At 43.9% G+C, this 22,911-nt stretch overlaps 1 protein-coding gene across 1 annotated transcript in view; it reads left to right on the top strand.

Annotated features, from left to right (window-relative positions):
• The window catches only part of LOC124673172 (polyubiquitin-like), a 128,143-nt gene that overhangs the window by 37,593 nt on the left and 67,639 nt on the right, over positions 1-22,911 (top strand). Inside the window, exon 2 of the mRNA XM_047209297.1 lies at positions 10,664-11,131. Coding sequence (XP_047065253.1) covers positions 10,664-11,131 — 468 coding nt within the window. The remainder of the gene's footprint in view (positions 1-10,663; positions 11,132-22,911) is intronic.

Below are 22,911 nucleotides of genomic sequence, written 5' to 3'. Positions count from 1 at the left end.
CTATAAAAGGCCCCCTTCTTCCTCCTTGGGCTGGTTACTACTTATATTCTCTCTTTTATATTGTTGTTCTTAGGTAGCTTGCTCTATCTCTCAATGCCTCCATGATTCTTGCCCCCATTTGAGGGAAAAGAGAGAGAAGATCTAGATCTACATTTACACCAATCAATATCCTTTCTAAGTGAGGGTAACTCACTAGATCTACATCTTGGATTTCTATGTGTTCTCCTATTTGGTCTTCCTCTCTTATTCTCCCAATAGCTTTTGAAAATTTGTTGGAATTCGAAGAGAAGGATTTGAGCATCTTTGTGGTGGAGCTTTCCACGAAGATTCGTGGTGGTGAAAGCAAGAAGGTTGTTACTCTTGGGTTCTTGGAACCCTAGATAGATTCTAGGCCTTTGTGGTGATTTTTTGGGAGCCTCCAATTAAGTTGTGGATGTGTGCCTCAATCTTTGTGCAAGGCCCAGTTTCCGCCTCGAAGGAAATCCCATTTCGGCAATTGGTGCCAATGAGGGAGAAGTTTGGAGGGTTTAAGGGAATTTGGTTATGTCTTTTCTTTGTGCTTAAGCATGTGCCTTTCTTGCATTGCATCTTGTTGCTTTGCATAGTTGAATATTTAGAGAAAACTCCACTAGGCTTTGAATGCGAATGTATGCAATGAAATTCAAGTTCATTCACACGTGCATATATTATGGGGGAGTTTGGTCTATGTATTCAACTTGTTTGTTATTTTAATTCCTTATATAAACCCTTTCAAAGATATTGTCATCAATTACCAAAATGCGGGAGATTAAGTGCATGGAGCCCCCGTGTGTGGTTTTATTAATGGGATTTCTATTTCCGTGCCCTCGGGTCCTTAGTTGTACCCAGTTTTCCCCAGCTCCTTAGTTTTTGCTCAGTTTTCCCAATCCCTTGTCTGAAACCCGCAGAAGGAGCTCGGATGGAGGATTCCCGTTTAGTTGACGTTGGTTGGTGCTGGCAAGTGGGGTCGATGTTGGTGCCCCGCAGTGGACACGTCTCCACTTATCCAGATCATCGTGGGACCCACAACTTGTCCGTGTTAGCGCGCCGGACCCACAGCTTACCCAGGTGACCGTTGAAAAATGGGAGCCCGAGCCGCCCCGCGCCCGTGCCCGTGCCATTGCTTCCCCTTTATTTCCCCGCGCCCGTGCCATTGCTTCCCCTTTCTTTCCCCGTGCCCCATTGTTCTTCTTCTCCGCCAGCGGTAGCCCTTCTCCGGCAGGCGGGTGATGTCTAGTTTCTCTTCGACCTCCCGTTCTTCCTGGCCACAGTATGGACACGTGCCTTTGACAAGATGCCCTGACTGCCCACGCCAGGAGCCTCTGAAGCGGTCGATCTGTAAGACGGAAAACAACGGCAACCGTGGACGTGAGTTCCTTGCATGCGAGAGCTTGCCATATAGAGAGGGGGATAAGGTTAGATCTCGCTCCAATTTCTCTATTTTCTCTCGATTTTCTTGTTATTCCCTCGAATTTGGGATTTAGGGTCCACGTGGTTGTTGTCAAATCCTGAAGAAATGCAGGCATTTCGAGTGGATCGATGTGTATGTTCAGAGGCTTCAATTGCAGGAATCAATTGGCCCTATTGGGGAGCGCAATTTGGGAAGGGGGGACTTGCTGTAGAGAATGCGACGGAGAGAGGAGCCGTCCCGATTATGCCTAATGCTCCCAATGCAGGACTGGTGGAAGTGAAGGGAGAACTGAAGAAAATGAACAAGCAGTTAAGGCAGCTGATCGAGTTGAAGAAGCAAGCTAATCTGATGGCTGGTTGTTTTTTCTGTTGTATAATTGCGATCGGATTCTTATCATTGCTCACTAGGCGCTAGAAGTTGTTACAAGGGATACCTTGTTACAAATCCATTATTCAGTTACATGTACTTGTAGTTGTTTTCATAGTTAGTGTGTGCATTCACCGAAATTACCAACTATATTGGAATGCTAAAGAAAGTTGATAATTGTTAGAGGGGTGACAAATAATCCATTCACCGAAATCCCCCAAATATGCCAAATATGTATGTCTCATGTTTCTACCAAAATTACCAAAAAAATATTCCCAACTATATTCCCTAAAAGAAAAGGAAAGCTAAAGATAGTTGATAATTGTTAGAGGGGTGACAATAATGCATTCACTGAAATCCGCAAATATGTATGCCTCATGTTTATACCAAAATTATACCACTTTTTGGCCATTTCAAATTACCAAAACTATATTCCCTAAAAGAAAATGACAGCTAAAGATAGTTGATAATTGTTAGAGGGGTGACTGTAATGCATTCACCGAAATCCGCAAATATGTATGCCTCATGTTTATACCAAAAATATGCCACTTTTGGGCCGTTTCAAATTACCAAAACTATATCCCAAACTATATTCCCTAAAAGAAAAGGAAAGCTAAAGATAATTGATAATTGTTAGAGGGGTGACAAATAATGCATTCACCGAAATCCGCAAACTATATTACGTGGCAAACTCGTTATTGCACATAAATAGAGGGGTGGCACTCTCCACCGACAGAGAGAGAGAGAGGGGTGGCGACGAAGAGAGGGAGGGGTGGCCACGAAGAGACGGAGAGGGGTATAATGCCTGTTAGATCAGTTGATCAACGGTTCGTGGAGTCGATCCGTGTGACAACGGCTCAACCAATCAGGATAAGTTTGGGCTTCTGAGGGGCACCATCTAAATACGTTGAAACGACACCGTATGAATTATGGTTTGGTAAGAAGCCTAAGCTGTCGTTCCTTAAAGTTTGGGGCTGCAAAGCTTCTGTAAAGAAGTTACAACCTGACAAGCTAGAACCCAAAGCGGAGAAATGCGTCTTCATAGGATACCCTAAAGAAACAATTGGGTACACTTTCTATCACAGATCCAAAGGCAAAATCTTTGTTACCAAGAACGGATCCTTTCTTGAGATGGAGTTTCTCACTAAAGAAGTGACTGGAAGGAAAGTAGAACTCGACAAGGTTATTGAACCTTCTCTCGAAGATCAGAGTAGCACAACACCGGAAGATGTTCCCGTGTCGCCTGCACCGATAAGAGAGGAAGCGAATGATGATGATCACGAGACTTCTAACGAAGAAGCTACTGAACCTCGTAGATCGACGAGGGCTCGTACCACTCCTCATTGGTATGATCCCTATCTAAATGTCATGATTGTGGATAACAATGATGAAGATCCTGCGACGTATGAGGAAGCAATAATGAGCCCAGATTCCAACAAATGGCACGAGGCCATGAAATCTGAAATGGGATCCATGTATGATAACCAAGTATGGAATTTGGTAGACTTACCTGATAGCCGCAAGGCTGTTGAGAATAAATGGATCTTCAAAAGAAAAACAGATGTTGATGGTAATATTACTGCCTATAAAGCTCGACTTGTCGCGAAGGGGTTCCGACAAATTCAAGGAGTTGACTACAATGAGACTTTCTCACCTGTAGCGAAGCTGAAGTCTGTGAGGATTTTGTTAGAAATAGCTGCATTTTTCGATTATGAGATTTGGCAGATGGATGTCAAAACGGCGTTCCTTAATGGTGACATTGAGGAAGAGTTGTATATGGTACAACCCAAAGGTTTTGTCGATCCTAAAAATGCTGACAAGGTATGCAAACTTCAGCGTTCCATTTATGGACCAAAGCAAGCATCCCGGAGTTGGAACCGGCGCTTTGATAAGGTGATCAAAGACTTTGGGGTTATGCAGACTCATGGTGAGGCCTGTATTTACAAGAAAGTGAGTGGGAGTTCTGTAGCATTCATGATATTATATGTAGATGACATATTATTGATTGGGAATGATATAGAACTTCTAAGCAGTGTTAAGGGTTACTTGAATAAGTGTTTTTCAATGAAAGACCTTGGTGAAGTAGCGTACATTTTAGGCATCAAGATTTATGGAGATAGATCAAGACACCTAATAGGGCTTTCACAAAGTACATACCTGGACAAGATTCTAAAGAAGTTTAGAATGGACGAAAGCAAGAAAGGGTTCTTGCCTATGTTGCTAGGTAAGGTCTTGAGTAAGACTCAAGGTCCAGCTACGGTAGAAGAAAGAGAGAGGATGAACAAGATCCCCTATGCCTCGGCAGTAGGCTCTATCATGTATGCCATGCTGTGTACTAGACCGGATATCGCACATGCTGTTAGTTTGACGAGCAGATATCAGAGTGATCCAGGAATGGAACACTGGACAACGATCAAGAATATCCTGAAGTACTTGAAAAGGACTGAGGATATGTTTCTTTGTTATGGAGGTGACCAAGAGCTCGTTGTAACCAGTTACACCGATGCTAGGTGGAACACTGATCCTGATGACTCTAAGTCCCAGTCTGGTACGTGTTTATATTGAATGGTGCTGCAATAAGCTAGATGAGTGCTAAGCAATGCACGGTGGCAAAGTCTTCAACTGAATCTGAATACATAGCGGCTTTAGAGGCTGCATCGGAAGCAATATGGATGAAGAGGTTCATTAATGAGCTTGGTGTGGTTCCTAGTGTATTGGACCCATTAGTCATTTATTGTGACAACATGGGTGCCATTGCCAATGCACAAGAACCAAGGTCACACAAGAAGCTGAAGCATATCAAGCTACGTTTTCATGTGATTCGCGAGTACGTCGAAGATGGTGACATAAAGATTTGCAAAGTACACACATATCTGAATGTGGCAGATCCGTTGACTAAAGCTCTCCCTAGGGCAAAGCATGACCTACACCAGAACGCCATGGGTGTTAGGTACCTTACCATGTAATCTAGATTATTGACTGTAGTGCAAGTGGGAGACTGTTGGAGATATGCCCAAGAGGCAATACTAAAATGGTTATTATTATATCTTCATGTTTATGATAAATGTTTGCATCCCATGCTATAATTGTATTAACTGAAACATTGATACATGTGTGTTATGTAAACAACAAGGAGTCCCTAGTAAGCCTCTTGTATAACTAGCTTGTTTGATTAATAGATGATCATGGTTTCATGATTATGAACATTGGATGTTGTTAATAACAAGGTTATGTCATTGGATGAATGATATAATGGACACACATCCAAATAAGCATAGCATTAGATCAAGTCATTAAGTTCATCTTGCTATAAGCTTTCGATACATAGTTACCTAGTCCTTCGACCATGAGATCATGTAAATCACTTACACCGGAAGGATGCTTTGATTACATCAAACGCCATTGCGTAATGGGTGGTTATAAAGATGGGATTGAGTATTCGGAAAGTGTGAGTTGATGCATATGGATCAAGAGTGGGATTTGTCCATCCTGATGATGGATAGATATACTCTGGGCCCTCTCGGTGGAATGTCGTCTAATTAGCTTGCAAGCATGTGACAAGGTCACAAGAGATGACATACCACGGTACGAGTAAAGAGTACTTGTCGGTAACGAGGTTGAACTAGGTATGGAGATACCGATGATCAAACCTCGGACAAGTAAAGTATCGCGTGACAAAGGTGAAAGTTCAGAGATGGTAAACCTAGAGGGCGGGTGAATAGGTTTCTACAGATTTTAATTCTTTCTTTGCAATATTAGGCTTTGCGGAATATAAAGAAGATGAACCTAATGCAAACTAGGTGAAACAACCTATATGAGGATACAAGTAACTCAAGCACGAAGGCTCTCACATGCAGTTATATCACAAGTAAGGAGTTCGGTTAGAGATAATCGATAGCACGCGAAGACGAGGGTTTATTCCCGTGTTCCCTTCCTTTGCAAGAAGGTACGTCACGTTTGGAGGGGTGGAGGTCCCACGAAGGCTGACCCTATTCTCCGGAGCCTATCCCATGAAGGAATAGCTCACTCACTTGTGGTAGACTTTGAGGTAGCCTCCAAACCTTCACAATCTTGTCAGGAGCAAATCCACAGTCTGGATGCTTCCAGACCTCTCTTGCCCACCTAGGGTTTCCAAGGAACCCTAGAGAGCAAGTTTCTTTATGAATACAAGGGGGAATAAGATTTGGCTTGGTAGAACAGTAGATCGGATCCTCCTCTATCGTTTCCCCGGAGGGATTTGAGTTTGGGTGGAGGAGGAGGGAGATCTGAGGCTTTTGGTGTTTCTAACAATGGAGTATGAGAGAGAGAGAGAGCTCAAGAAATCGGTATCGTATGTTAATGGCCCAATCGATCACTAAGTTATCGCTGAATGTGTGGGAGACATTATGTATCTCCAGGTCCCGCTATTGGTTATTGATCAGAGAGGAGTCTCGATCATGTCCACATAGTTCACGAACCGTAGGGTGGCGCGCTTAAGGTTCGATGTCGCATAAGTAGATTCAGAATATGAGATGGAGACTGAAGTTTGTTCGGAAGTCTCGGATGGGATCCAGGACATCACGAGGAGGTCCGGAATAGTCCGGAGAATAAGATTCATATAAGGGAAGTTGATTTCTAGGTTTCGGAAAAGTTCGGGATTTTTCCGGTGAAAGACCGGGAAGGTCCTAGAAGGTTCCGAGGGTCCCACCAGTGGGCCCACGACCGTAGGAGGGCTAGCATGGGCCGAGGGGATGCACCCTAGCCTAATGGGCCAGGGGCACATGCCCCTCAAGGCCCAGCCGGCCAACCCCTTTAGGGTTTCCCCAAACCCTAGGGGGATCAACTTGGGGGGAAAGAAATCCCCTTCCCGCCACTTGGCCGCCGGCCCTATCCCTAGATAGGCTTGGGGGGCACCGCAACCGACCTCCCCCCTATATAAAGAGGGGAGGGGGCAGGGGGTGCAGCCACCCCTTCATACCAAGCTCTGGCCGCCACCCTCTCTCCTCCATAGTGCTGTTCCGGCTTGGCGAAGCCCTGCAGCTTTTCTCCTCCACCACCACCACCACACCATCGTGCTGCTGAGATTCCGAGGGGATCTACCACACCTCCGCTGGCCGCTGGAACGGGGAGAGGATGGGCTTCATCGACACCGTACGCACGACCGAGTACGGAAGTGCTGCCGGATTGCAGCACAGAACGATCGACTACATCAACAACGAGATCTAATCTCGTAGGCTTTGGAATCTGCGAGGGTTAGTCTCACATAAATCTCGTTGCTTCGATCTTCGTAGATTAGATCTTGCTTCTTCCTAGATTGGATCTTGGTTTTTGTTCATGTTCACGGTAGATTTTTTTTGTTTTCCATAAAACGAACCCATGACTTATGCCCGTAGTTTGTTGGATCGGGTCGACCAATTGTTTTGTGGAGGGTGCGGCGTGAAGCTCTATTTCATGTTTCTATTAGATGTCATTCTGGTCCATGGTGAAATCAGAGGTGGAGAATATCTAAAGGCCAGATTGGAGGACTAGCGATGGAGGTTCGAGTCTCTGTGATGTTGAGGGACTTGCTTAGTGTTCTGGATTTCGCAACAACAGTACGCAGGTGGGGGCGGTAACATAGGTGAAGTTCAGAGTCTTACCTTTCAGGGTAAAAATCCAAGGTCTAGCCTTAATTGGTTGTGCCTGTCAATGATCTTGTTGAAGGCTTTGTTTTGAGAGCAGGGACTATCTTCAGGATGAAAACCTAAGATCTTTTAATTGGACGATGACGGTGTTTGTGCACTATTACCTTCTTGGAAGCGTCGCTTTTGGAGAGCCTGCAGTTCAGGTGTTGTCCTGTTGGTGGATGTATTGTTGCTGCTAGAGCTAGAATACCGTAGCGGAAATTTTATTTCTTAGTTTTCTTTTACTTTTTTGGTGTGTGTATTCGTACTACCATTAGGTTATTGCATTGTTGCAGAGGCTAGGTGTAATTTTTATCTCTCGATATTAATATTTCCTTTATCAAAAAATCTTCTACAACAAGCTCTACTATGAAAAGCTTTGCCCGGCTCCGGTAATGGAGGGGTGAGGAAAGCGGCGCGCCTTCGGCTCGTGATAGTGTCAGTAGTCATCGCTAGGTGCTACGAGTACCTATTTATAGGTTTATTGCTTTTTGAGCTACTTGTACTATCCCCATTATTGGTAAATTGGTGGAATTTTCAAGCATAAAACAACTTTACCTATCTGGTTTCCGCCACTGCATGATTTGTTATGAGAATACACACTGAAAGAGGTATTAATCATATAAAAGAAAATCCAAGATAACCAGTACAAAATCATGCATGGTTAGAACTCCACTCAACACCACGTGATACATTGGCCTACAAAACAAACTCGAGGTGGAGGCACACGACTACGAAGGCTCTCCTTGCACAGCCACCCACCAAGAAGGGTGAGGAAGCAGGGCATAGATCCCTATAACTGTGTCATGCACAAAGATGGAGACCTTGGTAGCACTAGGAACAGCCGAATCAACGTATCGCACACTCATAAGCGCCTAGAGGAGTCGGTGAGTGGCCGACGAGACCCAACCAATCCAGAGGAAGCCGTCGACCAAGAAGTGCCAACCGCGGTGTACATTGCGCCCCGAAGGCTCACGCTCCGAGCAGCTGCCAATGCCGACACCATCTGCCATTAAGGCGTCACCTTAAGAAGGGTTCAACACTGTGGTATCGCCGCCGCCCGATCCGACCAACCGAAACTAGGATTTCCCATGTTGCTCGAGGTGAGGACGAACAACAAGGGCGTGGCGACGCCTACAAGGACGGAGACGACACCCACAATAGTCGCCTTTGTCCGCAAAAAGTAGAGATTTCTCCCGACCCGATCGTCGTCCCCAATGTCTAGCTGAATTGATATGCACAACAGATAGCCGCACCACGCTGAGTAGCAAGACGCATGTGTCACTGGAACAAGGGAAGACGCCTCCCACCGCCCACCAAGACCCCCATTGGATGGGGCTAGATGGTGGGATCTAGCCCCCCACCGCCGGCACCACCATAGTGCCCGATCGCCTGCACCTGCCACCACCATCATGTCTCCTTACTTCCGCCGACATACAACCGTCGGCCCGTCCAAAGCTGGATGGGTTGAGCGGGGCCGAAACTTCATGTAGAAGCGGTAGGGCGCCTCCATCGCAAGAGGACGCTACTCCTCGGCAATTGCCGAAGTGCGCCCACCGTCGGCAAGCCGCAACAACAATGTGCTACGTCGCAGTCCCACGCGCCGCTGCCATAGATCGCCTCCAGCAGCGGCGAGAGAGAGGATGGAGTAGGAGGGGGGCTACGCGCGCTGTTGGGGAGGTCCCGCACGAGCCGCCTAGGTTATGCGACGCGGTGGCCGAGAGCTTTTTCCGCCTCTCCTCTTTGAAGTAACTCCCTGCAGGAAATTTCATGCCATGTCCATTTAGAAACGTTGCAAGACGGATGGTGCAGACTCATCTTGAATGTGAAAAAACACAAAATTGAAAAGGCAAAATATTACAAGCAAATTTTGAGGTTTAACAGATGGTGCCATATCCATTTAGCCAGTAAGATGAAAGACATACGGTGCCTAACTTTCAGTACGAGCCAACTTCATGTCTCGATTTGAAGTTCGTTTTATAATACGTAAGGCTGAGGTGAGCAAGTATAGATTGTTCAAACTCAATCCATCCGCAGACCTACCAGCCGTCCATGAAACAAGAGGTCAGCCACGCGTACCGACCAACCCTGCTATCGTGCTTGACACTCCTACGATCGAGTTCCCTCCCCACAGAATCCTCCCGCTAGAGCCGAGAAACCCCACAGAATCCTCGCTCTAACACGGCACATCAAAATCTTCACAGCAGAAGGGAGGACGACAGGCAGCACCGACGAGCTCGCTGTACCAGAACAGGCTGGTCGCGTCCCCCAGGATCCACGCACAGGTGTGTGCTCACTCAACCCTCGTTTTCCTCTTCAGATCCTAGTAACAAGCGACTTCGCCGAGGTACAGAGCTGTTTTTCTCTACTACATGCTCGTTCATATTGATGGCGGCGATCTCTAGAAGTTGCCATTGTCATGGAGAATTATAGACTAGTGGACTTTGTGGCTCATCTCATATGATTGGTTAGATCTTAGGACTGGTTAGACCGTTAGACGGTGAACGTTAATAATTGTTCTCTTGCGGGTAAAATTGTAGTACTACTACTGTATATCTACTAGTACTTATTGGAACTGTTGACTTTTTTGTGTATTGTTCTATAATGGCCAGTATAAAAGCTGGATGAAAGAATCTTATGCGAATTTTTATTTGGTGGTGGTTAAGGGATGCGTATTCTGTTTTTCCACTTAGATTGATACATTGTAGCAACTCTGACGAACGCGATAGCTTTTTTTGCGTTAGTGTTGCTAGCTGATTTAGCATTCGCCTTCGATTATTTAATTGAGAACTTACTTTATGTACTCAATATGCAGAACTGAACGAACTATGTAAAACTTAATGATCGCTCAAGTCTTTGCATGCTAGGCTTGGTATGTATTTACGCAGTAGACTTCTACAGTACTATTTTTGGATCACTAGTTCTTGCTTGCACTTTCTGCTGGAATTGTTGACTTATTCCGCATTGTTCTATATATAGCCTACTGAAAGTCTGAAAGTATCGTTTTGTCCAAACTTTGGCGTGTGCTCGTTCAGAATGCATCTTTTTGTGAAGAGCCCCACCGGCAGGACAATCTGCCTCAGGGTCCAGCGAACAGACACCCTCTATACTGTCAAGGAAAAGATTCAGGAACAACACCGTCTTTTCTTTGACGGAGTACAGCTAGAGGACAACCTTACATTAGCTGATTATGGCATCCAGCATCAATCCACGATTGAACTCCAAGAAAGTATGCAAATATATGTAAAGGAGACGCTAGCAGGCCTGACCATCACTCTCGAGGTTGACAGCTTAGACACCATTGGTGAGGTGAAGACGAAGATTCAAAATATGCATGGTTTTCCCAAGGGTCAGCAGTGCCTCATCTTTGCCAACAAACAGCTAGAAGACGACAGTACCTTGGCAGACCTCAACATTTGTAAGGGATCCACTCTTCTCCTCGTCCTCCGTCTGGATACTACAGGAGAAAGGATGCCCATCTTCGTGAGGACGCCGGTTGGAAAAAACATCCCTCTTGAGGTTGTTAGCTCAGATACAATCGATAATGTCAAGGTGAAGATATATGAGGTGGAAGGCACTCCCCCAAAACAGCAACGCCTCATCTTTTGTGGCAAGCAGCTGCAGAACCACCGCACCTTGGCTGACTATAACATTCAGAAGGAACACACCCTCCATATGGTGTTCGCCCCTAGTGGTTGCTGAGATGGATGCCATTGTCACTCGGCAAGTATTAATGCATGTCATCTTCTTTCCGGTGTGATTTATCAGTAAAATCATCGTTGCAACACTCTTCTTCTTAGTGGTGGTGTTTCATCACAAAAACTATCATGTCCATTACGGCAGTTGATTGGGTAAAATTCTTTCCGCATACAAATTTGGTCAAAAACAAACCTTGTAATGTTCGAGCAAGTATATATAATAGAATACTACGTATTGACTTTTACAATGGAAGCTCAGATGGGGCACCACACCCCAAATATGTAAAATTCGCTTTGAATTATGCATACCAGTTAGAAAAATCGGACACGGATGCTGGATACCCCTCGGTCTCCTCTAGGCGACCGAGGGGGCAAAAAACCTAACCCCCCCCCCCTCCGCCCCGCCCCGCCTCCCCCACAGTCCCTCCCTCTCTTCGTCGTCACCTGAGGCTGCTGCCGACGAAGGTGGTCTTTGCGAAGGGCAAATAAGAACTCATTACAAATATTTATCTGTGATAAGGTGGTCTTTGTTAGCCAACCTAAGTAAATCTTGATCAAGCCGTGTGGAACAAAATGTCAAAAGCACATTCATGGGGGCCGATTTCAGGTCATGCATTCACTCATCCTCTTATCATTTAGTCATTCAAGAATTACGAGTTCTTTAGCAAATATGACCTAGTCAGCAGGCTATAATGATTTAAATACTTCTTTCATTCATAAAATGATATTTTTAGATTTGTTTAAAGTTAGATGTACGTAGATATTACTTAGTGTATAAACACATCTGAAATTTATACAATTCTCAGACATCTTTTTATGAATAGAGAGAGTATTATATTTGTACTTAATAGGTGAAAAGAAAAGAGGAGAAAGAAGATAAGTAGGCTCTAATGCAATAGTCAGCTCTAGCACGTGTTTGTAGACATTTTGTGAGATTTTTTTTAAGAAAACGCAAAAATGTTGTGTTTCGATGTATTAATAGAGAGAGTTTGATACAAGCTTAGAGAGACCACATCCAAATACAATGCGACACACTACACACTATGCTATGGGGAGCAGTGTCACAAGCCCCGAAGAACCCGTTTTCGCCCAGGATTTGGCCTCCAAGCAAACCGTGAAGGTTGGATCACGTGCCATCAAAGACGATTGCGTTGCATCGCTTCTGTAGCCACTGAGCCGTGAGCATGATCGTCGAGCATCTTTGGAAAGCTCAGATGGTAGTATCCCACCAATCAACGAACAAACTCCCATCAGCTGGAATGGTCGTCGGCGAGGAAATCCAGGACGGACACCTTGTGAGAGTGAAAGTTGATTCATGTATTGTTAAAATAGTGTACATGTCTATAGCTAACTACTAATTACGTTTTGATGAATAAGTGCACGATGTTCCAAAACAAACTTCGACCGAATTAATTGAGCAACCAAATCTTAATTATACTATACGTAATTAGTATCATCGGATTCGTATTGAAAAATACTTTCTAATGACGATCTTTGTATATTTGGTGTAATTTTTTGTCAAGGAAAAATACAGAAAAGGAGAATGCCTTATTTATTGAAATAGAGAGAATATTGTACATGCTAACTATAATCTATAAATAACACGGCATCTCGCTTATAGACAACATCTATACTATTTCCTCTGTCCCATAAAGCTTATCCAAGGTTTATCTAAATTCAAATGCAAATTGTCTAGGTACATCTAAATTTTGATAAATCTGACACAAATTTAAGGAACGGAGAGAGTATTAAACTTGTTCTAAAGAATACAGCTGGTAAATAATTCAGATCCTAGATGCATGCTCGGGTGAGATCTCGATGTGTCGCTTAGCATTTTGCCGCTTTAGCCGGACAACTAAAAGAAGTCTATCGTGCTCACGGCAATGCCGAATTCTTCTTCTCCTTTTACCCGGTCGAACAACTAAAAAGGTCCACATCGTGCCAGCGCCTCGCGCTGTTCTCGTCTTGGTCACCGCCACCGAGTCCATCCCATTCCCCAGGCAGCTCCGACCTCCTTCCGCACCTCCACGCGACCACCAGCAACGATTTGAACCGGAACGGATGCGCATGGCACTGGGTGCTATGGAGGAAGCGAGCTCGTGAGGGCCGCAGCAGGTTTTCGTCTGCCGGTGGAGGAGGTGCTTCTGGTCTGCGGCTGCGGGAGGAGATCGAAGGGGATTCCGTGCCAGAGATCATCAAGCCCCCCCCAGGTCTTCTTGTTTAATCTTTCAAACTCCCGTTGTGTCTTATCTGCTAGTAGTTTGTTATGCTCGAGCTGTTTCTCGTAATTGGAGGTTGTCTGGTTAGTAAGACATGCAATTTCTTCTATCTAAAGAAAGACATGAAACATCAACTAAGACTACGAGAACCTCCTATTGCTTAAAGAAAAAGTAGAGAATAGGCGGAGTTGGAATAGAACAGTTGGGTTCAGACCAACCCACTATAATCCATCAAACATTCATTACATTAGTTTGTGTTATTGCTTAATAGTGGAAGATTACACAACAATCCACAATACCAAGCGTTGACCAGATCCCAATGACTTATTGCTCTAACTAACAATTAGCTTACGATTAGGCTCTCCTATACTATAGTCTCTTTAGCATGGATGTACAAGTTTACTCCCTACTCACTAAAAGCAAGAACAATAGTAGAGTCGATTGTTGGCTCTACCACATTGCCATATCATCTAGAGCTAACTTTAAAGCCGGCATGTATAATAGTGAGATACAAGAAAGTACTACTTTAGTGATATATGACCCACCATCTACCCTCACAAAGTGCCTACAAGGATGTGCTAGACCTGGCTCTTGCATTACAGTCCACTTAGCTCCTCTCCCAAAATATAATATTTAATCTCTTAGAGTCAGCTGACTAGGGTTTATTGTACATGCTCTAAGGCTAGTTATAGTGGCAGTAACATATAGTAGTAATTGAATTTCCATTGCAGGTTTGCACGGGAATGGTGTTTTGGCTCATGGGAGCATATGCTCCCTTTATTTTGAAATGTATCTTAGATATATTTTAAAATTATTAGGGTAATATGCTTGTTGTATTATCAGGGGACCAAAGGCCACAATATATAGTACATGTATATGTGCAAATATGCAGGAAGCCCCCTAACATATGGGGAAACTACAATATACAGATATATACATCTAACACCCCCGCCCCCTCAAACTCATGGTGGATCCACAACACTGAATTTGGAGAGTAAGAAGTCATGCTGCGCTCGAGTTTGTGCCTTTGTAAAAAAATCTGCCAACTGCAAATCTGAAGGCACATAATGAACCGCAACAACCGCATCCTGCACCTAAGCACGTGTATAAAAAAACATCAACACCAATATGCTTGGTCAGCTCATGCTTGACCAGATCACGTGCAATACTGATAGCACCTGTACTATCAGACAAAAGCGGAGTGGGTGTCGTAACAGAGACCCCAAAATCTGCAAGCAACCACCGTAACCAGGTCACCTCAGCAATCAACAAAGCCATAGCCCGCAACTCAGCCTCAACACTCGAACGGGAAACCGCTAGCTGTTTCTTTGTCTTCCAAGCAACAAGCGAACCACCAAGAAACACACAGTAAGAAGAAAGTGAATGACGATCCGTAGGATCACTCGCCCACATAGCATCCGAGTAGCAATGGAGCTGGAGAGAGCTGGAACTAGGAAAGAAAAGGCGACGAGTGATCGTGCCACAAAGATAACGAAGAACACGAAGGAGATGACTGTAGTGAATAGTGGTAGGAGCTGAGACAAACTGACTCAGAATATGAACATGATAATAAATATCAGGACGAGTGACAACAAGATAAACAAGACTCCCAACAAGATGGCGATAACGTGTGGGATCGGGAAGAGGATCACCATCAGTAGGACGGAGCCTAACATTAAGCTCCATAGGAGTGTCAACCGTGCGCTCATCCCCAAGAGCAGCACGAGCAAGAAGACCCTGAATGTACTTTTCTTGAGAAATAGAAAAACCATCAGAACGGGAGGAAACCTCAATCCCAAGAAAATAGCGAAGAGGACCAAGACCAGTCATAAGAAACTGATCACGAAGATGAGCCTTGATAAAGGCAATATACTCAGGATCAACACCAGTAATGATCATATCATCAACATAGGAGTGCGTCAACGAGGAGAAGTGTGAACGAAAAGTACTGGATCATGAAAACTAGGAGAGAAACAAGCAGTAGTCACCACAGAGGCAAAGCGCTCGAACCAGGCACGAGGGGCCTGTTTCAGGCCATAAAGAGAACATCGAAGACGACAAACCATCCCATCGGGAACAGAATACCCGGGAGGAGGCTGCATGTAAACCTCCTCACTCAACTCGCCATTAAGAAAAGCATTCTGAACATCAAGTTGGGACACATACCAGCGTCGAACAGAAGCAACAGTAAGAAGAGTACGCATAGTGGTCATATGAGCCACAGGGGCAAAAGTCTCATCATAGTCACGGCCGTGCTCCTGCTGAAAGCCACGAGCCACAAGACGCGCTTTATAGCGCTCAAGAGATCCATCAGAGCGGGTCTTAATTTTATAGACCCACTTACACGTGATAGGATGAAAACAAGATCCAAGGTGCCAGTGCGCTCAAGCGCAGCGATCTCCTCAGCCATGACAAGCCGCCATTCACGATGACGCTCGACTTCCCGATAAGAAGTCGGCTCAAAGACGACAGAGATACCATACTGACTAGGAGAGTAACAGACTGGAGCACGACGCTGACGAACAGACCGTGTAGAGGGAAGCTCATCGGCAGAAGACGACTCATCATAAGAAGAGGAAGAACGAACATCAGAGGAAGGATCCGAAGCCGGAGAACGAGGAGTACTAGGGGAACTAGACGGAGGAGAGGATGGCGCCGAAGTCGAAGGGAGCGCATCAGAACTAGGAAGTGGAGGAGAAGGGACAGCAGGAGGTGCATCCGGAAAAAGAAGAAAAGAGATATCATCCACCGGGTAAGTACCAGAGGTGGGGCGAGGATAGAAGGGACGCGTCTCATAAAACGTGACATCACGAGAGATGCGCATCCGACGACCATCGGGGTCCCAACAGCGATAGCCCTTATGCTCATCACTGTATCCAAGAAAAACACACTCAACAGACTGAGCGGTCAGTTTGGTGCGCTCGCGAGGAGGGAGAAGGACATAGCAAACGCAACAAAATAAACGAAGAGTCGAGTAGTCTGGAGAGCTACCAGAAAGACGCTCGAGAGGAATGCCACCTTGAAGGGTAGCAGAAGTAAGTCGACGTAGCGACAGCCTCAGCCCAGAAATGCAGCGGAAGAGAGGAAACAATCATCATAGCACGAGTAGTCTCAAGAATATGACGATGCTTACGCTCGGTGACACCATTTTGAGCATGGGCGCCGGGACACGAGAACTGAGCCAGGGTGCCTTGCTCAGCAAGGACACCACGCAGGTGCTATGAGATATACTCTCCTGCAGAATCAGCAATAACACACGAATAGGCATGGAATAATGAGTACGAACCATGGCCGCAAAGCTCTGATAAATAGAGAGCACCTCACTGCGAGAGCGCATAAAAAACAACCAGGTGTACCATGAAAAATCATCAATAAACAAAATATAGTATCGATGACCCCCTTTGGAAGGAAAGGAAGCCGGACCCCAAACATCCGAATGTACTAAATCAAAAGGTCGCTTAGATGCAGACACACTAGTAGGACAGGGAAGCTGAATCTGTTTGCCTAACCTACAACCCTGACACGAATGTAAAGACACATCTCATGAGACAGACCACAGAAGACCACGGCGAACTAATGACGATAAACGAGAGCCACAAAGGTGACCCAGCCGATGATACCACTGCTGAAAAGATCCAGTGACAGAAGCAGCAACCGCAGGAGAATTGACAGATGAAGTGGCAGCAGAGAGAACGCGAAGCCAGTCTAACTCCCAGAGCCCCAGGGACTCAAGGCTGCGAGGGCCAGCTCCAACCAGGACCTGTGTACGGCGGTCCTGAACAACACAAGAATCAGCATCAAGAATGACGCGACAAGCAGAATCAGTAAGCCGACTAGCAGAAAACAGGTTCATATTAAGACTAGGAACATGAGAAACATCAGGAACAGAAAAAGAGGAAGTAGAAAGGGTGTGATGTCTACGGGAGCTTCTATTCTTGTAGACAGTGTTGGGCCTCCAAGAGCAGAGGTTTGTAGAACAGCAGCAAGTTTCCCTTAAGTGGATCACCCAAGGTTTATCGAACTCAGGGAGGAAGAGGTCAAAGATATCCCTCTCATGCAACCCTGCAACCACAAAGCAAGAAGTCTCTTGTGTCCCCAACACACCTAATAGGTGTACTAGTTCGGCGAAGAGATAGTAAAATACAGGTGGTATGAATATATATGAGCAATGGCAACGGCACCAGAAAAGTGCTTTGCCCAGGACAGTAAACAAGCAGTAGTAACGCAGTAAAACAGTAAACAAGCAGCGATAGCAGTATTTAGGAACAAGGCCTAGGGATTAGACTTTCACTAGTGGACACTCTCAACATTGATCACATAACGGAATAGATAAATGCATACTCTACACTCTTGTTGGATGATGAACACATTGCGTAGGGCTACAAGAGCACCTCAATGCCGGAGTTAACAAGCTCCACAATTCAATGTTCATATTTAAATAACCTTAGAGTGCATGAAAGATCATTATGACTAAACCAAGTACTAACATAGCATGCACACTTGTCACCTTCATGCTAAGAAAGGAGGAATAGATCAAATCAATACCATCATAGCAATAGTTAACTTCATAATCTACAAGAGATCATAATCATAGCCTACGCCAAGTACTAACACGGATGCACACACTGTCACCATTACACCGTGTAGGAGGAATAGAACTACTTTAATAACATCACTAGAGTAGCACATAGATAAATTGTGATACAAAACACATTGCAATCATAAAGAGATATAAATAAGCACTTCACTATGCCATTCATAACAGTGAATAAGTATTCGTGAAATATAGCCTAAGAGACCCACACGGTGCACACACTCTGTCACCTTTACACACGTGGGACAAGGAGTCTCCGGAGATCACATAAGTAAAATTCACTTGACTAGCATAACGACATCTAGATTACAAGCATCATCATATGAATCTCAATCATGTAAGGCAGCTCATGAGATTATTGTATTGAAGTACATAGGAGAGAGATGAACCACATAGCTACCGGTACAGCCCCGAGCCTCGATGGAGAACTACTCCCTCCTCATGGGAGCAGCAGCGTTGATGAAGATGGCGGTGGAGATGGCAGCGGTGTCGATGGAGAAGCCTTCCGGGGGCACTTCCCTGCTCCGGCAGCGTGCTGGAACAGAGACTCCTGTCCCCCAGATCTTGGCTTCGCGATGGCGGCGGCTACAGAAGGTTTCTGTGGGTTTCGTCAATTGGTATCGGGGTTTTTAGGTCAGGGGCTTCTTATAGGCGAAGAGGCGGCGCCAGAGGGTCGAAGGGGCGCCGACACCATAGGGGGGCACGGGCCACCCCTAGGCCGCGCCAGGCATAGGTGTGGTGGGCCTGTGGCCCCCCTCTGGTCCTTCTCGGGTGTTCTGGAAGCTCCCGGGGAAAATAGGGACCTGGGCGTTGATTTCGTCCGATTCCGAGAATATTTCTTTACTAGGATTTCTGAAACCAAAAACAGCAGAAAACGAGAAGCGGCACTGCGGCATCTCGTCAATAGGTTAGTTCCGGAAAATGCATAAATATGACATATAATGTGTACAAAACATGTAGATATCATCAATAATGTGGCATGGAACATAAGAAATTATCGATACGTCGGAGACGTATCAGCATCCCCAAGCTTAGTTCCTGCTCGTCCCGAGCAGGTAAACGATAACAAAGATAATTTCTGAAGTGACATGCCATCATAACCTTGATCATAATATTGTAAGCATATGTAATGAATGCAGCGATCAAAACAATGGTAATGACATGAGTAAACAACTGAATCATAGAACAAAGACTTTTCATGAATAGTATTTCAAGACAAGCATCAATAAGTCTTGCATAAGAGTTAACTCATAAAGCAATAATTCAAAGTAAAGGTATTGAAGCAACATAAAGGAAGATGAAGTTTCAGCGGTTGCTTTCAACTTGTAACATGTATATCTCATGGATAGTTGTCAATGCAAAGCAATATAACAAGTGCAATATGCAAGTATGTAGGAATCAATGCACAGTTCACACAAGTGTTTGCTTCTTGAGGTGGAGAGAAATAGGTGAACTGACTCATCATAAAAGTAAAAGAATGGTCCTTCAAAGAGGAAAGCATCGATTGCTATATTTGTGCTAGAGCTTTGATTTTGAAAACAAGAAACAATTTTGTCAACGGTAGTAATAAAGCACATGTATTATGTAAATTATATCCTACAAGTTGCAAGCCTCATGCATAGTATACTAATAGTGCCCGCACCTTGTCCTAATTAGCTTGGATTTACATGGATTATCATAGCATAGCACATGTTTCAACCAAGTGTCACAAAGGGGTACCTCTATGCCGCTCTGTACAAAGGTCTAAGGAGAATGCTCGCATTGGATTTCTCGCTTTTGGTTATTCTCAACTTAGACATCCATACCGGGACAACATAGACAACAGATAATGGACTCCTCTTTAATGCATAAGCATTCAACAACAGATAATATTCTCATAAGAGAGTGAGGTTTGTTGTCCAAACTGAAACTTCCACCATGGATCATGGCTTTAGTTAGCGGCCCAATGTTCTTCTCTAACAATATGCATACTCAAACCATTTGATCATGATAAATCACTCTTACTTCGGACAAGACGAACATGCATAGCAACTCACATGATATTCAACAAAGAAATAGTTGATGGCGTCCCCAGGAACATGGTTATCGCACAACAAGCAACTTAATAAGAGATAAAGTGCATAAGTACATATTCAATACCACAATAGTTTTTAAGCTATTTGTCCCATGAGCTATATATTGTAAAGGTAGAGGATAGAAATTTAAAGATAGCACTCAAGCAATTTACTTTGGAATGGCGGAAAAATACCATGTAGTAGGTAGGTATGGTGGACACAAATGGCATAGTGGTTGGCTCAAGGATTTTGGATGCATGAGAAGTATTCCCTCTCGATACAAGATTTAGGCTAGCAAGGTTATTTGAAACAAACACAAGGATGAACCGGTGCAGCAAAACTCACATAAAAGACATATTGTAAACATTATAAGACTCTACACCGTCTTCCTTGTTGTTCAAACTCAATACTAGAAATTATCTAAACTTTAGAGAGACCAATTATGCAAACCAAATTTTAACAAGCTCTATGTATTTCTTCATTAATAGGTGCAAAGTATATGATGCAAGAGCTTAATCATGAGCACAACAATTGCCAAGTATCAAATTATCCAAGACATTTTACCAATTACTACATGTAGCATTTTCCAATTCCAACCATATAACAATTTAACGAAGGAGAAACTTTCGCCATGAACACTAAGGATAAAGCTAAGAACACATGTGTTCATATGAACCAGCGGAGCGTGTCTCTCTCCCACACAAGCATGATGTAATCCAATTTATTCAAAAACAAACAAAAATAAAAGCACACAGACGCTCCAAGTAAAGCACATAAGATGTGACCGAATAAAAATATAGTTTCAGGGGAGGAACCTGATAATGTTGTCGATGAAGAAGGGGATGCCTTGGACATCCCCAAGCTTAGATGCTTGAGTCTTCTTGAAATATGCAGGGATGAACCACCGGGGCATCCCCAAGCTTAGACTTTTCACCCTTCTTGATCATAGTATATCATCCTCCTCTCTTGACCCTTGAAAACTTCCTCCACACCAAACTTAAAGCAAACTCATTAGAGGGTTAGTGCATAATCAAAAACTCACATGTTCAGAGGTGACGCAATCATTTTTAACACTTCTGGACATTGCACAAAGCTACTGGATGGTAATGGAACAAAGAAATCCATCCAACACAGCAAAACAGGCAATGCGAAATAAAAGGCAGAATCTGTCAAAACAGAACAGTCCGTAAAGACGAATTTTTACGAGGCACCAGACTTGCTCAGATGAGAAAACTCAAAACTAATGAAAGTTGCGTACATATCTGAGGAACACGCACGTAAATTGGCATATTTTTCTGAGTTACCTATAGAGAAAACAGCCCAGATTCGTGACAGATAGAAATCTGTTTCTGCGCAGAAATCCAAATCTAGTATCAACCTTCGATTAGAGGCTTCACTTGGCACAACAAATCACAAAACTAAGATCAGGAGAGGTTGCTACAGTAGTAAACAACTTCCAAGACACAAATATAAAACAAAGTACTGTAGCAAAATAACACATGGGTTATCTCCCAAGAAGTTCTTTTCTTTATAGCCATTAAGATGGGCTCAGCAGTTTTAATGATGCACTCATAAGAAATAGTATTTGAAGCAAAAGAGAGCATCAAGAGGCAAATTCAAAACACACTTAAGTCTAACATGCTTCCTATGAAAAGGAATCTTGTAAATAAACAAGTTCAAGAAGCATAATGCAACAAGCATAGAAAGATAAAACAAGTGTAGCTTAAAAAAATTCAGCACATAGAGAGGCATTTTAGTAACATGAAAATTTCTACAAACATATTTTCCTCTCTCATAATAAATTTCAGTAGCATCATGAGCAAACTCAACAATATAACTATCACATAAAGCATTCTTATCATGAGTCTCATGCATAAAACTATTGCTACTCCCAACATAAGCATAATCAATTTTACTAGTTGTAGTGGGAGCAAATTCAACAAAGTAGCTATCATTATTATTTTCATCATCAAATATAGGAGGTATATTGTAATCATAATCAAATTTATCCTCCATAACAGGTGGAACCAAAAGACCAATATCATTATAATCATCATAAATAGGAGGTAAAGTATCATCAAAGTAAATTTTATCCTCAATGCTTGCGGGACTAAAAAGATCATGCTCATCAAAACCAGCTTCCCCAAGCTTAGAATTTTCCATATCATTAGCAACAATGGTGTTCAAAGTATTCATGCTAACATGTTCCATGGGTTTTTTAATTTTCGGATCAAACCATCCATGTTTTAAATCAGGAAATAGAATAAGAAGCTCATTGTTGTCCATTATGCCAAACTAGTGTAAACAAGAAACAAAAAGATGCAATTGCAGGATCTAAAGGAAATAACTTCGAGCACAAACACAATGGCGCCAGAAAAGTACTGTTACCTGGAACCGAAGTGTGAGTGCCTTTTACCTTTCCTCCCCGGCAACGGCGCCAGAAAAGTGCTTGATGTCTACGGGAGCTTCTATTCTTGTAGACAGTGTTGGGCCTCCAAGAGCAGAGGTTTGTAGAACAGCAGCAAGTTTCCCTTAAGTGGATCACCCAAGGTTTATCGAACTCGGGGAGGAAGAGGTCAAAGATATCCCTCTCATGCAACCCTGCAACCACAAAGCAAGAAGTCTCTTGTGTCCCCAACACACCTAATAGGTGTACTAGTTCGGCGAAGAGATAGTAAAATACAGGTGGTATGAATATATATGAGCAATGGCAACGGCACCAGAAAAGTGCTTTGCCCGGGACGAGTAAACAAGCGGTAGTAACGCAGCGGTAGTAACGCAGTAAAACGGTAAACAAGCAGCGATAGCGATATTTAGGAACAAGGCCTAGGGATTACACTTTCACTAGTGGACACTCTCAACATTGATCACATAACAGAATAGATAAATGCATACTCTACACTCTTGTT

Source organism: Lolium rigidum, chromosome 7, assembly GCF_022539505.1.
Source record: "Lolium rigidum isolate FL_2022 chromosome 7, APGP_CSIRO_Lrig_0.1, whole genome shotgun sequence".
Classification (NCBI taxonomy): Eukaryota; Viridiplantae; Streptophyta; class Magnoliopsida; order Poales; family Poaceae; genus Lolium; species Lolium rigidum.
The sequence above is the reverse complement of the archived record's forward strand: the minus strand, read 5'-3'. Positions and strand labels throughout refer to the sequence as shown.